Source organism: Notolabrus celidotus, chromosome 7 (genome assembly GCF_009762535.1).
Source record: "Notolabrus celidotus isolate fNotCel1 chromosome 7, fNotCel1.pri, whole genome shotgun sequence".
NCBI classification, from domain to species: domain Eukaryota; kingdom Metazoa; phylum Chordata; class Actinopteri; order Labriformes; family Labridae; genus Notolabrus; species Notolabrus celidotus.
Genome location: NC_048278.1, coordinates 3,961,987 through 3,979,132, shown reverse-complemented (window position 1 = coordinate 3,979,132; position 17,146 = coordinate 3,961,987). Strand labels below are relative to the sequence as shown.

General features: G+C 42.6%; 1 protein-coding gene and 1 non-coding gene across 6 annotated transcripts in view; one reads left to right on the top strand and one right to left on the bottom strand.

Annotated features, from left to right (window-relative positions):
• The window catches only part of LOC117815861 (nucleosome-remodeling factor subunit BPTF-like), a 46,430-nt gene extending 33,254 nt beyond the window's left edge, over positions 1 to 13,176 (bottom strand). The window contains exons 1-7 of one of the 5 annotated variants that reach the window (XM_034687834.1): positions 12,365 to 13,176; positions 9,162 to 9,984; positions 5,197 to 5,248; positions 4,904 to 5,072; positions 1,918 to 2,145; positions 1,349 to 1,543; positions 495 to 680 (exon numbers count right to left, since the gene is read on the bottom strand). In XM_034687834.1, coding sequence (XP_034543725.1) covers positions 495 to 680; positions 1,349 to 1,543; positions 1,918 to 2,145; positions 4,904 to 5,072; positions 5,197 to 5,248; positions 9,162 to 9,984; positions 12,365 to 12,935 — 2,224 coding nt within the window. In that variant the 5' untranslated portion in view covers positions 12,936 to 13,176. The remainder of the gene's footprint in view (positions 1 to 494; positions 681 to 1,348; positions 1,544 to 1,917; positions 2,146 to 4,903; positions 5,073 to 5,196; positions 5,249 to 9,161; positions 9,985 to 12,364) is intronic. The other 4 variants (XM_034687835.1, XM_034687838.1, XM_034687837.1 and 1 more) reach the window with 4 other exon arrangements.
• Positions 13,177 to 16,550: 3,374 nt separating this feature from the next.
• On the top strand, positions 16,551 to 16,632 carry trnas-aga. The gene has a single exon. It is a non-coding gene; the product is annotated as a tRNA-Ser (tRNA).
• The last annotated feature ends 514 nt before the right edge of the window (positions 16,633 to 17,146 follow it).

Genomic DNA, 17,146 nt, shown 5'->3' with positions numbered 1-17,146 from the left:
TTTTAAGGGTGTCCGAAAACTTTTTTCCACCACTGCATTAAACCATTAAAAGAAAATAAGATGCTATACTTAAAAAATAAAATAAATAAATACATAAATAAATAAAATAGAATAAAAGTGACAAAATTTGAACTAGATAATAAATAAAAAAATACATCTGTTATAAGAATGAAGCTCAGTTAAAAGCGAGACTAAAAAGGTCGGTCTTGAGTTTGCTTTTAAAAATGTTGATGTTCTGTGCAGCCCTCAGATCTTCAGGTAGTGTGTTCCACAGGCGTGGGCCGTGATGATAAAAAGCTGCCTCACCGCGAGTCTTTGCATCAAAGATCAATAAAAGAAGATTGCATGTTGCTGTTCTTAAAGAAAACTGCCGTCTTACATGTGCTGCTTCAACTTAAGTGTGACAATGACAACATTTATATATTTCTTCTGGCATCATTTCAAGAGCAGCTTTCACAACACAGATTTCATATAACAGGATTTGTTTGTCTGACCTGTGTCGTCCAGGCTGGCCATGGATGACTGCGACGACTTGTCGGCCAAGTCTGGAGGTTCAGGTCCTCGGGGGTGAACCCCGGTCCCCATGCTGCTGTTGCTGTTCTCCTCATGGGTGTGGGAGTGCTGGCTCAGGCTGGGGACACCGTCTCCACTGACGGGGACAGAGTCTGATGACGGGGTTTCTGCAACACAAAATGAAAACACAAGTTTATTTAAAGTTTGTGACAGCGTGAAATCAAGTGACTGGAAGTTTAAAGCAATGCATAGCAAAGACAGCGTCCACCTCAAAGGCTCAGTCATGATGAAGAACGTTCCAGGAGTAGTTAAGGCTGTGCCTCCCTCTACTGACCATTCATGTGTAATGCATGCATCAAATAACCAGCTTGAATGAAGGAGCAATGGACCACCAATCAAAGCAAGGTTCCAACAAGGCTTGTGCACACATGATCACACAGACCATGACAATAACTGATGAAGTGCAGCGAAGATGAAGAATGAAGTGATCATCACTGAAACTGGAGAGCTGTCTTAAAAAGAGCCGTCCAATCAGAGCGTCCACTTACGAGCAAGCAGCAGAAGAAAAGCTGTAAGACTGTTATCGTCACGCTACCTGGATGACGATGCAAACCAAACCACGGGCGTTAAAGGACGGCGTCTGAGTGAGGCGCTCAGGTGCAAAGCCGCTGAAGCTGAAAGCCAGCGTATGAAATGAGAGCCGCATGCAAAGCTGCACATGGGGAAACGATTCTCACAAACAAGCCACAGGTGATGTTAGAGATGCATCAACTATCCTGTGCAGCTGCAGACTGCGGTGATAAGGCAGCGTAACGAGGTCGACCTCTGTGAATACCTTTGGTGCAGTTTGAGGTTTCCGTATGGGAACATCCCCCTATCAGAGCCTCTAAGATCGACGCCTTCGGCTTTGGAGCCTCGGGTGTAACGCTCGCAGCGGAGGGGGCGGGGCGTGAGGGGGCAGAGGGTTCTGGAGGCACGGGTCCGTCTGAGATGCTACTGCCGTCTTGGCCAGTGGGCGGAGCTTCAACAGCTACAGATGAATGTTTGTTAATTTGAGTCATTAATGCACAGAAATATTACAATGGAGAGGAGTGGTCGTGGATGATCACTGACAAATATGATTAAAGTCAGTTTTATTGGACTGTCCAGAAAACTGCATGTATGATAATGTAGCTACATAAAGGTATCTCTATTAACACCACTCTCAGGTTTAATCACATTACTCTGATGTATAATGAGAGAGAGAGAGAGAGAGAGAGAGAGAGAGAGATAACTGCAGCATTGATCCTGAAATCATTAACTCATTAAACCATTCTGATGTTCCTTTTGTTCAGAGAGCAGCGCTCGTTGCATTAATCCCTCATTTCGCTGAGATTTCATGAAATATAAACCTCATTTTATTACCTCCAGTCTTCTCCTCCCAGGCCTCTTCTTTTATCCTCTCCTCCTCCTCTTCCTCTTTCATCAGCGCTTGGTCGTCCTGCTGCCCCTCGTCCTTCAGCTCCTCCTTCTCCACGTCTTCCTCTTTCTTCTCCATCTCTAGCCGCGCTTTCGCCGCCTCCTCGGCCGCCCGTCTCTTCACCTCCTCCAGCTCCTCCTCCTTCTTCGCCCGCAACCGCTCCAGGATCTCCTCTGGAAGGAAGAGAGAGACAGAAGCAAACTGTTATAAGGCAACAAAGATGAAGGGTTCAACCAAGATTCAAACTCCGGTCTTAACATGTGAAGGTGGGGCGCCAAGTATGCCCCATGTACAGAGGCTATAGGCCCGGTCGTACCCTGAGGGCCTCAACCAAAGGTGAGCAGGCTGTTTTCTATCAGGGCCACGACCCTCTGGAACAACCTCCCTGTGGAGGTCAGATTACAACATCTTCATCGTCTTTAAATCTCTTTTAGAGGAGACGTCACCTGAGAGTGTTTTATTTAATATGTTATTATTCTTTTATATCTGTATATTTCATACTTCAGATCTTTTAATTGTTTTATTTTCTTTGTTTTTAATCTTCCAACATTGTTTTATCTTTTATCTGTTGGTGGTCTTAACCTTTTAATCTTTCTTTCTGTCATTTCTTTTTGCCGTCACCTCCCTGCAGATCTTTTCTCTTCCTGTGACTTTTAGTCATCGTCTTTCTCACATTTATCTTTTATGTCTTTTAGTTTATTATTTGTTAAGCACTTTGTAACCCTGTTTTGAAAAGTGACATAATATAATGATTATCATTTTATAACTTAAAATAATAATAATGTCAATATTATTAATAATAATAATAATAATAATAATACATTTGAAGCCAACGCAGAACTGCAGTTCCTGAATCGTCCACTAGAGGCTGGCTGCAGAAACACCAGAAACCACATACACACCCATTCAAAGAGCCGATCTTTACAGCAGAAATAAACATGTTTACAGCCTGGTTCAAAAAATGTGATTAGTCTGAAGAGCTCTTTTCTCTATCAGCACACACTGGGGATGACTTATTTTATAACTTGTTACTTTTGAAGATATTATTATTTAGGGGTGAGCCCGACTAAGGATTTGCTTAGTCAAATCTGATTCATCAGATTTTGCCCATAGTCGACGAATAGTGGAATGTTTGTTTGTTTTTCCTTATTGACCCAAAGTCTGCATGATGGTGACCACATGACAATATTACACATAACCATTTACAATTAAGAGACTCATAGCTTAAAGTAAAAGGGACAACAGAATATTATAAGCATAAAACTTAGATTTTTTAAATCTATATTGCAAAAACAACGAGGTGATGAAGGAGAGAAAACTCAAATAAGACCACCATCCGTTAAACATGGAACAACGCGCCACTATAGAGAAAGGAATCAGGAGATATTTAAACAGTGTTCACACAGAGGAGAGCAGCACTGCAGAGGGTAGTTTGTCCAACTTAAGGCTAAACATTTGTATAATGTTCATAATCAAACCTGAACCAGCTAAAGGGTTTTTAAATCTCTTAACAGAACCTTTTAAAACAGTCTTTCATCGCGTCTTTGTCCGCTTCAGTCTTTTCAAACTGTACGTGAGGAAAACCATCGTGTGTACGGGCAGAAGTGCGCTCCTTGCTTTGTTGACTGTAAATCCTGTCTTTGAGAATATCCTCTCTGATGATGTGGAGGTGGATGGGATGCTGTGGATTGTTTTTGAAGCTTTGGACAGCTTCTTTTGGCCCTGTACAGTTTTTGTGTGGTCCGGTAATCCTTGATCTCACAGCCCTCTTCGTGAAGCTGCTCCTCATCTTCATCACTAGTTTTTAGGATCATCTGAAGTTTTATTTCCTAACATTTTGAGCTACCATGAATGTAGAAAGATTTAAAAGCCAGCTGAGGTACGTCTGCTCCACAGGTCCCCGCTAAATGGTCCATCTTTAATTACCAGGGGAGATTTAATTACCACTTTAAGGAGATTTAACCCTTAAAGAGCTGTTCTCAGAATTACATTAAATCAGTTTATATTTATATCAAAATAGGATATATGAGACACTATTTTTACGGGAAACAGGAAAATAATGTAATATTAGACATTGAGCACCCCCATGGTTTGAATGGAATGATCCACGTTTCATATGCAAATATTCCACTATGAGATTGGCAGTCGACTAAGGCTCGTTAGAACGAATCATCCAATATTCGAATATTTGGGGTCACCCCTATTATTATTATTATCACAAGTTTTGCATAACTGGGGGCGTGGCTAACGTGATTGACACTCAAACTCAACTCCACCTCTGTGCCTCTCTTGGTTGAGTCAGCATTTCCAATATGGCGACCGCCAACGATAGGCTTTGGAAACAAACAAAGGGGTGATGTCACGTCCGGGTTTAGCCAATAAAAACAGCCCTTAATGGGACAATATGAGCATCAACCTCACGAATCAACAATTTACCGACTCGTCTGCACACCCGACTAAACGCTTTAAATTTAATCTGCTCCGGTGCAAACGTGTAAACCGACACAGAGCACACAGAGGTTTATCGGACACCCCACAGACTGACACTGAAGGGAAACTCATACGCTGGACTCGGGCCAGGCCCGGACCAGAGTAAGGTTACATAATAGCTGGGTTGATTCCTGCAGCCCCGGCCATCTATCACTGGGCGGCATTCATGGGTATCAGTGTGAACGCAGGCTGAGCAACAGAGGAGGAAAATGATCAGAGCTTTATGAAATCCTTCTGCCCGAGCCAGCCAAGACTTCAGAGCACAGCAGAAGTCAGCAAACTGTCTCTTAAATGGATTAACTTATTAAAGAAGGGACAAAAAAACAAAGAGAGAGAGAGAGAGAGAGAGAGAGAGAGAGAGAGAGAGAGAGAGAGAGAGAGAGAGAGAGAGAGAGACAGAGAGAGAGAGAGAGAGAGAGGAGAGAGAGAGAGAGAGTTTACCATTCGCAGCAGTGAGGAAACACTTGTTGCTGCCGCGGGCCTTGTTGGTCAGGTCTTCAGTGATGTCCATGTGTGCATGCACCTCGTCCCGGATCTCTTCAAGTGCTGCATACAGGTCTGCCTCCCAGTACTCTTTGTCCAAGCACTCTATGAGCTCGGCTAGCTGGACCTGCAACGAGCAGCAGGAGGGCGCAATGAGTGCAAGACGAAGAACAGTGTCTCTGCTCCAGAAACAAGGAACATTTGGAGGTTCTGCGTGAATATGGCGAGTGTAAATTATGAATAGCATTTACCTTAGTGCTGTAGTACCAGATGGCTTTGTCCTCCTGCTCGCCATCCTCCTCACTGTAGAGGAGACAAGAGAGGAGAATAAATCAGGAGACACAACAGTGAAGGAATGAGCAGGATAAAAACAAAGATAAAAGATATAAACTGTTCTTAATGTGACAGTTTACAGGTTTTACTGAGACAGACTCGGAGGAATCACTTCCTGTTTATTGAATAACGCCTCGCATGTGTTCACTGTCTGTCGGATTGAAACCTCATATCTCCAAAAAGTGCAGTGCATCGGAAAAAAAGAGTGCTGCTCGCTTTTTTGCCTCTAAATAGAACAAAAACGTCCATATTAACATCAGAAAGCATGAGAGACAGTTCAAGGAAAAATCAGTGCAACTCTGAGATTCAGAAATGGAGATAAACACAGAGACTTCTGCAGAAACCAAAAGTTCTGAGAGGAACTTCTACCAAAGAATAAACTAAAAAGAGGCTAAGAGCTAACTTTAGAGGTAGAATATCTAGATCAGAGGTTGCTAAAGTGTGGGTCGGGACCCCCTGGGGGGTCGCAAGACACAAATGGGGGGTCGTGAGATGTCGTCCAGAAAGTTATCCGAAAATATTTTCTACTATTATTATTTATTTTTTGTTAATTTACCTTGTTTTGTTATGTGTATCTTCATTTTTGTTTGTATAGTTCATTATTATTATTTGTTTATTAGTATTATTTTTTTTTTCTTCTTCTCTTTGTTGGTTTTGTAATACTTGTATATATTTTGTTAAGTTGTGGTGAACAAGGAAATACTGAAAACATTAAAAAAAAAGTTGAATAAAAGTTGAAATAAAACCTTGAAAATGTGAGTTTTCTGCCTTTCTTTGTTTCCAGATGACTCCTAAGTTTAGGGTTAGTGAACAGTTAATTATCAAAAGCATCAGTAGCAGCAGGTTAATTCATAACAGCACAGGAAACACAGACACATGCTCATATAGGTAGGATCATTTTCTGCAGACCAGCTAAATGAAGACACATTAAATCACTTTGAGGGACTCTGGGGGTCTGGAGTCTTTGGCAGCTATATTTTGGGGGTCACAGGCTGAAAAGTTTTGGAACCCGTGATCTAGATCATATCCATACTTATCTTATTAAATGTATGCTTTTACTCTTTTATGACGAGCCCCTTAGTGGTTGTCAAAGACATGTGTACTGTTGAGTGTTGTGACTGTTAGCGTTCGTCTGTTTGTTAGTGTTGTTAAGTGTTGTTTATTTGACAAGCTGGTAGATAGCAAACTAAATTGCCCTTCTGGGATCAATAGAGTTCTCTAAATCTAATATTATATCTACAACAACTTTGCACAGTCATTAAATGGGTCTCTCTCTCCGAATGTCTCTGGATGGACTATTCCAATAATCAACAAATGTTTAGCAGCGACTGTCAAATAGTAGACTTTGTCAGGCATCAGAGAGTTCTATGAAGAACTTCTTTAAAAAAGAAAGACAAGTGTGCAAAAGTGCAAACTCGAACATCGCATAAGTCTGATGCAACTCAGCAAAGAGGGCGAGGCGTCACAGAACAAGGGAACGCAACTATTCAATTAATCGTCAAATGGTTCACAATGACTACGGAAGAGCTACGCTTGAGATGCCCGTCCCTAACGAAGAGACAAATAAAACTGTCTTAAAGAAGTCTGCATGAATTATTTCTTAAAGCTCCTGTGAGGAGTTTTTGAGTTGTTACAAAACAGACTGAAATGAACAGTGACGTCTCTTTGTGACTTACAAAAGCAAACAGGACAGACCATTCCTATGTCGTCATATTTAATAACACCTGTAATAACTATGAGGGGGGTAGGAGTCAGGGGATATGATCCACAGCACGCTGAAGAAGTGTGGTACAGCTCACTGTTTGAACACAGCATGGTGAGATTTGTTGTTCAAGTAAAAAAAAAATACTGCTTACAAATGTGCATGACTAAATCTGCAGGGATGAAAGATGCATTGCTTTGTCCACAGGGGGCGCTGTCATCAACACAGAGACAAAGTTCTCACAGGAGCTTTAAGTCGTCTCTTTGCATCTTTCCGTCTTAAGAGTTTTTATTCTTATTTTCACACATGAGCATGCCGGGACAGCAGATTAGTCTTTCGCCACATGCAACAGAGGAGAGGAAACTTCTACAGTCAGACGTTGGACTCTGAGGTCTCGACAGAAGAAGATAAAAGTGTTTTTCAGGGATCTTTATTTCTATTTTATTTTAACGAGTGCTTCCAAATACGGCGCTCTCTCAGGTCAGCTGTATCTGAGAAAGGTAATCGGTAAATGGACCGCACTTTAGTTGCCCTACGGCACACTCAGAGTGCTTTTACACAACATGTTGGATCCACAACTTCAAACACAAATCACAATGCCTTCCAACTCCAACTCTGAGCCTCAGGTAGGCTGAAGAGATGACCGACCACAGTCTGCAACACATGTGACTAAAATCCTGAGAGCAAAAGAACTTTAACATCCTAAACTAAGAGACGAGGAGACTTGAGTTGATGCAGCAGCAGCAGCTGAGGAGACTACAGGAGAGCTTTGGTCCATGCAGAGGGGCTGAGAGGAGCCTGAGGCCATGAAACAGTAGTGTCTGTTCAGCATCCTGCACTGGAGGCACATGTGCCCTCTCACACACACACACACACCTTATTGCTGTGCACAGCATTCACTGCACGTAGGCACTTACACCCAGCCGCACAAACTTCCCTCTGTGCACACTGCTCGTATGCACAAACACACACGCAGCCTCTGAAGGGAGGGAAGACCGGGACAGCAGCACCTGCTGGGGGCTGAACTGTGGAGCAGGATGGAGAGCAGAAGAAGGAGGGAGAGAGAGAGAGACTTGCAGCCGTGATGGATAATCAGACCACCGACCCTGTTACGTAGTTCAGGTCATCTGGGCTTCTTTATGGTTTATGAAGCAGACCTGCTGCTGCTGCTGACCCAGCACACACACCATCTGTGATTGCTCCACACAGAGAGGATGCTCCAAAGTGTGGGACCGGTACTGCTGACGGTCCAATCACAGTGCAGACCATGTCTCTGCTGAACTCTGCACCTTAATGCTCATTACCTGCTTATTACACCGGGGATCAAACGGTGAAACAACAGAAACAAGGTGTTCAATTATTCAGGCATCATGTGGAGTATGTTCCCTACACCTCAGGCTTCAGTTTGTAACATTGAACAACATGTTCTCTTCTCAATATAGATCTGCAGAGGCTGCATTTGATGCATAAGACCCAACGTATGATTTGAAATCTGACACAGTCAAACAGCACGGGCTGATCCTGCACTTTGACCCCGCTCTGCTCCAGTTTGATGAAGCCTGGTGTGAGCAGAAGATGCCGATTTGGTAATCAAAGTTAAACTAATTTAATACACACTTCTGAAAATGCACTTTAGATGTTCAATGAGAGTCGTTTTGCTGCTCAGGGATTAACCTCTTGTGAATTAAGGGGGGTCAAACAGGGCGAAGAAACGCTGGGAAAATTACAATATTAAAGGGGGAGGCATTCATTTCTCTGATATGAAAGGAGGAAGACATCGGATGAGTCTGTGCAGAGCTTTGTAGACCTGTTACTGTGTTTGGTGCATCTCAAGAAAAGACCTGCATCGCCAATGTTTAGAGGAGTGCCTTAGACACATCAGTTTCATCGACAGCAGCAGCATTTTCAAATCTGTGATGCAAGCTTTAAGTGTGTGAGGCTGCAGGATTGATTTCCAGATCATTCTTGTGTTTTAGACTTGTAAATTATATTCATGCACACTTGAAAGATTGACAAATTATGTCATATCCTGCAAGACGCTGTAACAGAGTGGTGTGGATTTACACAGTCCATCTTAAGGACGTGTTCCTTAATGTTGTGAAGCTGCAGGATTGGTCTAATATCGTTTGCGTGTTGCATGCACGATCATCCCCTCTGCACATAAAAGCATGTTGCACTTACACGACAATGCGGCGGTTAAGGAACCAGTATTTGCGGTCGTGTCGGTCGTAGCCCATCGGCAGCTGTCGGATGAAAGGTTTGCTCCTCTGCACCTCCGGGATGCAGTCCACCACGCCGGGAACCTTGTGCGCCACACACACCTCGCACTGCCACTCGTCTTCGGGCACTTCCTGTAGAGGCGGCTTCACACACTCGAGATGGTACACGGCCGAACACGTCTCGCAGCACAGCAGGTCACCGAGGCGGTGGCACACCCTGCAGTGGTCATCGTAGGCAACCACGCCTTCTGACATGAGCTCCTCCCGGGCGATGTTTGTCGCCAGGAACTGGTCCACCAAAAACTGGAGAACTTTGATTTTGCTCTCCAAAGGTTCGTACGGGTAATCCTCGCACTCCTGGAAAGGCAAGATGTGTCGGTACTCCGGGTCGCTCTCGCAGTACGCTCGCACCACCTCCGGCCAGGTCATACCGTCCACAAAGTACAGCGTGGAGTTGACCGAGTCCTTCACGTCCGTGGGACCGAATGTGGTGTTTGATGTGTCCTCCTCTCTGAGGATCGCTTTGAGCAGCGAGATGTGGGTCTCTGCCAGCAGCGTGCACTGCTCCTGGCTGGCCACCGCCGCACAGAAGTCCTCAAAGCGGAACGGGGAGAGCCGCAGGACCGTGCCGAAGTTGCGGAGGACTTCGTACACGGCCGACACGTTGAGGAGCTGCGAGGGGGGAACCAGGAGGTCCTCGGAGGATTTGGGAGGGTCCAAGAGGGGAATGTCTTTAGCCTCAAAGACAGGAGAGCGCGGTCGGATGGCTCTGCTTCTTCTCCGGCCTGTGAGGAGAGACAATGAAAGGAGGCATGAGAGAGAGGAAGGGTGGCAGACACAACAAAACAGAGAGAATCTGGAGCAAAGGAGAACACTCTGTATCGTTTGCCTTACTTTAATCATGTTTGAGGCTGCAGCAGTTTAATATTCAGGTATTTGTAAAGAAAACAAACGTGTCTCCAGAACAGGAAAAACACCAGACCCATTGTGTCTTTGAGTCTCCACGTTATTTTTACCATCAGCCTGTGCAACTTATACCTTAAAGGTACGCGCAGCCTCGACGCCTCTGTGGACTTAGATCTGCCAATTCTGCAACAATACAGAGCTCGCAGCCATCCTGCATCCTGTAAGTAATCCCAAGGTGCCTCCACCTCTCCCCTCGCCCTACATCTCTAAACCCTGATGTGTTTTCCTCCTCTGAAATAAATAATAACAAAATGCAGTTACATTTCTTGGTACTGAAAACACCCTGTTAAATGCAAAGGCAGCATTTAATAGGGAAATATTTGAAGGGAGTTCTTTTTCACAAAGTTGAGCACACCTCACACAACTTCATTTAATTCATAATTTTAAAGTCACTTTATATTTATTTTAATATTCTATTTTTACATGTATTTTTAACTCTTCAATTTTTATTTTGTAACAACGATTTGTATCATTTATTTGATTCATCTTAGACTTTCATTTCTATATTTTGATTGTCTTAACTTCTCAAGTTTTATCTTGTACGTAGTTCTTTTTTAACCATTTCCCTTTGTTGTTTATTTATATAAATTGTATTGCTATTTGTGTGCATAAGTCTCTTCTTCTAATCGCATCTCTGTTTTATGTTTAGTCCTCATATATTTGATTTGATTTCCTTCAATCGTAAATCACTTTGAATTGCATTTGATTTGTATGAAAGGTGCTCTGTAAACAAAGCTTGATTGATTTGAAGCCTGTTGTTTAACTGCTTTGTCACATGCAAAGGTAAACATTATATATTCTTCATTTGTCCGTGTATACTGGATTATAACATAAATTATTGTGCTCATGAATGGGTCAGTAAAGCTATTAAATTAGGCTTCACAACACTCTTCTTATTATCGCAGTGAGAAGAAAACTGCTGCAACATTTAAAAAGGGAGGAGAATCCAAGATCATCAACCCTAATATCTTTAATTAAGAGTTGTGTAACTCTGGGGTTCATCACTGATGCTGCAAAAGTAGTGATAATTAGGGGTTTAGGGGCTTGACAGCTACAGCGTCTGTAACTGTGAGTTGACATGGCGGGTGTGCAATGTGCAAGAAACAGCACGAATATGTGTGTATGCATGTCTGCTCACACTCTGCTGCACGATGCTCTCATGTTCATGTCTTTGGACAAATATTCTGCCTCCTCAATGCAAGCTCAGAGGCATGAGAGGGATCCTTAATGCACTTGTGTTGCATCCAAGCCTGACAGTGGTAGTGGACTAATGTCAATCTACATAAATATGCGTCTCCTGAAGGAGTAGTTTCAAAGGAACCTGATGTTGCAGGATATAAATATTAAAAAATAAACATTATTTATTTTTTTAAGACAATTAAAAGTTTCATTTTTATTCTTGCATGTGTGTTTTCAGTGATTAACAAATCCCCCTTCTGCAGAGAAACTTTAACTAAAGTGTCATTTGACTTTTGAAGACAACTCAATGTGCAGAAGTTGGAACGTGGCGACTCTAATTTACTCACCTGATCACGCAGGAGTGGTTACTATAGCAACAGAGCACCACACAGTATTGAAATGCGTTTGTGCACGCAACAAAAATACAAAACAAAGTGTTGTCAGAGTTATTATAGTGAGTTATAGACTAGAGTAGTGCAGTTGGAGGGGTTAAACAGGTTAAATCAATGTGACTTAAAGGTGATTTGGTGTGTTTGGAGGGTCAAACTTGACTTTGTGTCATGCACTTTAATAAATAAGGTAGAATAGTGGAGTGGCAACAAGAGGCCTTTTGCATGTGTGGGACAAAGTGTGTGTTTTGATGGAGCTTTGTTTACATTCGTGCATCCCTGAATGAATGAAGTGGACTGAAGGTGTCAAACAGTCCCTGCAGCCTGCTCGGTGTGAATGAAAGCACTGATTATATTCACGCAGAATCAAACACACCTCCCTGAAAGCACTGATTAAATTCTCCGTTTTAGATTGACAACAAAAAAATGTGCTGATCCGACAGAAGTCCAGCACATGAGAGAGGCTGAAGCGTGGAGCCGCTCAGCCAGCCCAGCACACGGTAAACAAAGGCCTGTTTCTGAGTGCAAGCTCCATTTTGAACAATGCGGCTTGCTTTTCCTCCTGAGCTAAAAACACAGAGCTCACTTTGATTCTTCTGCTTTCAGAATGCATGTTTGCAGAGTAACGTACCTGGAGTGCTCCCCAGCGTGCTGTGGCTCTTGAAGCTGCTCTCCGTACAGTAGCTGGCATCATCCTCTACTAGTTCCTCCAGGTAGTCAGAGTCGTTTCCCAAGGCCTCCTCCTCCTCCTCCTCTTCAAGATCCGACAAAGGGTTGTCGTTGAGGAGTTCGTCTTCCTCTGACCTGTAGCTTATATTATCATCCTCCTCGTCGCTGTTGTCGTCGTAGACCACCTTGGTTTGAGGCCGGCGCACTCCTCCTCTGGACCCCCTTCCTCTGGTCCCCCTTCCCCTGCCTCTCCCTCCTCTGCCCCGCGATGAAGCCGCCGCGCTGCAGGCTCCAACTTTCCTGCGGCCCCGGGACGAATGAAAGTTCTCCCGGCTGGAGGTTTCTGTCTCCACCTCTGTAGATCCGGATCCGATGAGTCCAACACCTCCTCCACGTCCCCGACCCCTTCCTCTGCCTCTCCCCCGTCCACGCATCCCTCTGCTCCGGCCGCCCCGGGAGCCTCGGACTGTCCCGGGTGAAGCTTCCCGCATCAGAGCAGCTTGTTTGGGCGGCCTTCCTCTTCTGCCCCTCATCGCAGGAGAGAGTCTCTGCTGTTCCGCTTCAATCTCGGGGCTTGATTCAGCTGCTCACACCGGAGCAAAGCGGGGGAGAAAGAAGCCAACAGTTCTGGAGGTGGTTCCCGGTTGTTCCCCACCAAGCCCCGGTCTCAATTTCAGGGTGGAAAGCTCAGACTGAATGGCCGGTGTCCCGCTCTGGGTCGCCTGCAGACGCCATTTTTCTTCTCAGCTCTCCCTCCGTTGAAAACACAGCAGGCCGCGCCGCTGCGTCAAGCTAACGTCTGACATCACTGAGCATACCGGAAGTACAGCAACCTGTCCTAAAGAGTAAAAAAGCACTACAAATCAAATACAAGAGAAAAGTCAATATTTAAGACTGATTTGATTAACAAAAACGAATATTTATATTATTTTCACCCAATTTAAGAACGTAAACAACCAAAAAATAACGTTTATTTTTTTATTTTTTTATTTAACCATAATTAACCAGATGAGACCCATTAAGATCAAGACCTCATTTACAAGGGCGACCTGACCAAGAGGTCAGCAGCACACGTCAAAATAAATAGCACAACTCAACAGCATGAAGCATATACAGTTGTGCTCATAAGTTTACATACCCTGGTAGAATTTGTGATTTTTTTTGGTCATTTTTCAGAGAAAATGAATGATAAGAGAAAAACAAGTCATGGTTAGTGGTTGGGTGAAGCAAAATTTTTATCAAACAACTGTGTTTACTCTTTTTATATCATGAAGACAACAGAAACTACCCAAGAAACCATAAATTCTGCCAGGGTATGTAAACTTATGAGCATAACTGTATAGAGACGGTATGTAGAAACAATCAATAATTTAAAAGTGCAACTAATTTGTAAATAAAGTGCAATTTGTTATCACAAATTCAGCATTTAAAAACACAGGCACTCCAAAGGCATCAAGTGAGATAAGATATGACAATTTCAAGTCCTTCTGGAGCGTATTCCAAGCAGTAGGAGCAGCAAAACTGAATGCTGTCTTACCAAACTCTGTCTGAACACGGGGAACACACATTTGTAAAGTGTCGCAGAAGCGCAAGGTATAGTGGCTTTTTGATCTTTGTAGATACACACACAAATACATTGGGACCAAGCCAAGAAGAGATTTATAAATCAAACGTAACCAATGTGTCTGCCTGCGTACACTCAGGGATGGCCAGTCAGCTTTGACATAAAGTTTGCAGTGATGAGTAAGGCGTGTGCAACCTGTGACAAACCTCAGAGCAGATTGATATACATTATTTAGGGCCTGCAAACATTTAGCCGAGGCTCCCAAATACAACACATTACCATAATCTATAAGAGGAAGAAATGCTGTAGATGTTTACTATCAGTGGTGGACAAAGTACCCAGCTTCATTACTTCAGTCAAAGTATACTCCAGGTCAAATATTACTCCAATACAAGTGAAAGTTGCTCTGTCAAATTATGACTTGAGTTAAAGTCCTGGAGTAATTGCTTTTAAAAATACTTAAGTATTCAAAGTACTTCTTAAAATATCTCAAAACGTATTTTCACAAAGCACAAAGTGCAGTCAAGACGACATGGGAGTACATTCTGTTACATTCTGTTTATTTAGAAACAGTTACTTGAAATCTCTAAAAACTATACTATGGAATAAAAACAGACACTAAGTTACTCCAAGCACAGACAACTTAGTTTGAAATGTTCATCTGGAATGAAACAAACGTTACGTAGCTCAGCACGCTTTATCAGGTTGGACAGTGAGTGTTTGTATGTTTGGGCAGAGTGGGAAACATGGAGAACATTTCAAACCATACGTATCATTCTTCATTTGAAAAACCTCTAACACGGGCTGAAGATATGACCATGGGTGCTCAGGTAGAGAATTACAGCCATCATTACCACCTCTACATGAACTGAGTGAAATCTGCTCTGTGTTTGCTCCATTTAACCGTGGAGACGCAGGATATACAGGTACGACTAAACCACTGAGACAAACAGAACTACACAAACACAGTTTACTGTCTCAGGATCCGATTTCAGAAAAGAGAAGGAAATTCATAAGCTGACTTCAAAGCTAAAGTAGTGAGTAACTAGAGCACTGATAGAAATGTAGTGGAGTAAAATAAATAAGTGTCCCCGAAAAATTATACTCAAGTAAAGCACAGATAAGCCTACTCAAAGAAATGTACTTAAGTACTGTACTCAAGCAGAGGTGTCAAGTAACAAAGTACAAATACTTCGTTACCTTACTTAAGTAGAAATTTTGGGTATTAATACTTTAGTGGAGTCATTATTTTTCAGCCGAACTTTTTCTTCTACTCCTTAAATTTTCACGCAATTATCTGTACTTTCTACTCCTTACATTTTGATAGCCTTGTTACTCTTATTTCATTTTGGCTTGTCATCATTAAAAAAACACACATAAAGGCTGTTGATAACAGGCCTGTGAAGTTTGACTTTTTGCACCATAACAATACTTATAGGCAACTAGTCATCATATCCTCCACTCCATGAAACACGTTAATGCTCAGTAGTACACATGTATGGTTCTTTAATGTATTTGCATTGTACGAAAATGCCTTCATTTTCAACATTAACATATTAATATAACGTTATAGTCATTATGGCCTTTAGAAACAAGTTTTTTTTGGGAAGTGGGGTAGTGCACTATAGGCCCCTGCGGCGCAGCCTAAGCTTTTGTCCTTAATGGCATTTTTTTCCCCTTACATTACTTTTAGTTTTAATACTTGAAGTAGTTTTGAAACCTTTTACACCTTTACTTGAGTAAAAAGTTTGAGTTGCTACTTTAACTTCTACAGAAGTATTTTAAAACCCCTTGTATCTATTTTCTACTGGAGTAATGAATGTGAATACTTTTGACAGCTCTGTACTCAAGTACATGTACTTTGTCCACCACTGTTTACTATTAACAGATTCACCAGACCGGAAGTGCTGCTTCCAGCCTCTAGCTTGACAGCAGCAGGCCTGAGTGGATGTGTGGTCACGTGACTCACTATTCTACAACAGACGCAATTGCCGTGCTAGTTCATAAAATTACATATCCATGCAAAGTCTGTCCTCCGATGGTTCTTTATTAGCACAGCCTGCATCGTGTGGAGGGATTAAATGGCAGGTGGGTCGAGTCCTTTCAGTTTAAACACCGTGGTTCGTTTTCGGGCCCGTCGCCATCGTCGTCACAGTGAGGCGAGAAGATAAGCTCGTCCTACATGCTGTGGAACAAGCGCCCAAATAAGTCCTCATAAAAGTTAACAGAGCACAAACTTAATGGTTTAAATTATAAGTTTAGAGAAGGCCGCTTTTATTTATTTCTGAAAATAATGGTTTTTGCATAACTTCAGGATTACTTCTCATTTTTCACTCTTTGTGACTTCATGGTCAGTCTGACTGTCAAGTTAAATGAACGAAAGGATGAAATCTGGTAATACTTTGGTGCTGTTACCGAGTTAAGCAACACATATAATACCGTCATAGTTATTAAAACCTAAGCTATTACCCCGGGAAACCCTTCTTTCTTTAACACACTTCAACTTGTGTATTTCTTGTTTGTGAGTCATGACCAAAAAAGGGTTTCCTGTTAAAATTCTATGATCTAGTATAGCATGATATCTGTTGTCGTGGCCGAGTGGTTAAGGCGATGGACTAGAAATCCATTGGGGTCTCCCCGCGCAGGTTCGAATCCTGCCGACAACGTTCGTTTTAATTATGTTCGTGAAAATATTGCGATAAATTACCCACTATGAGGGAACCGTTCGTTTTGGAAAGCCAGACTAATACAAGTTCTTTTGCGTTTTACATTTCAGCACCGCAGTCTTTCTTCAGTCTGCTGTAAATCGTTCATTCATCGTATACACATAAAGGTGATTGTATATAGTCCGACTGTTTCTGTCCATGCTGCTTTTCCAAGATTTTTAAATTTTAGAATACTTTTATGAACAATAAAGCATCACATCTTCCCTCCTTGGTCTAGGAAGCACCCTCCAGAATACATTACACAATCTTGGCCCCATAGAATCAAGAAACAGAGTCCATATATGATGAAATACCAATTTTCCCTTTGGACCAATATGTCAAATACTCCATGGGAAGCAGTACAATTATAACCTTGTGCCAGTCTGAGAGGGTTGGTGGCTTTTGTGAAATCCATTTATTTAATAAACTTTCTTGTGCAGCCTAGGTTAACACATTCAGCAGTTTTTGATTATGG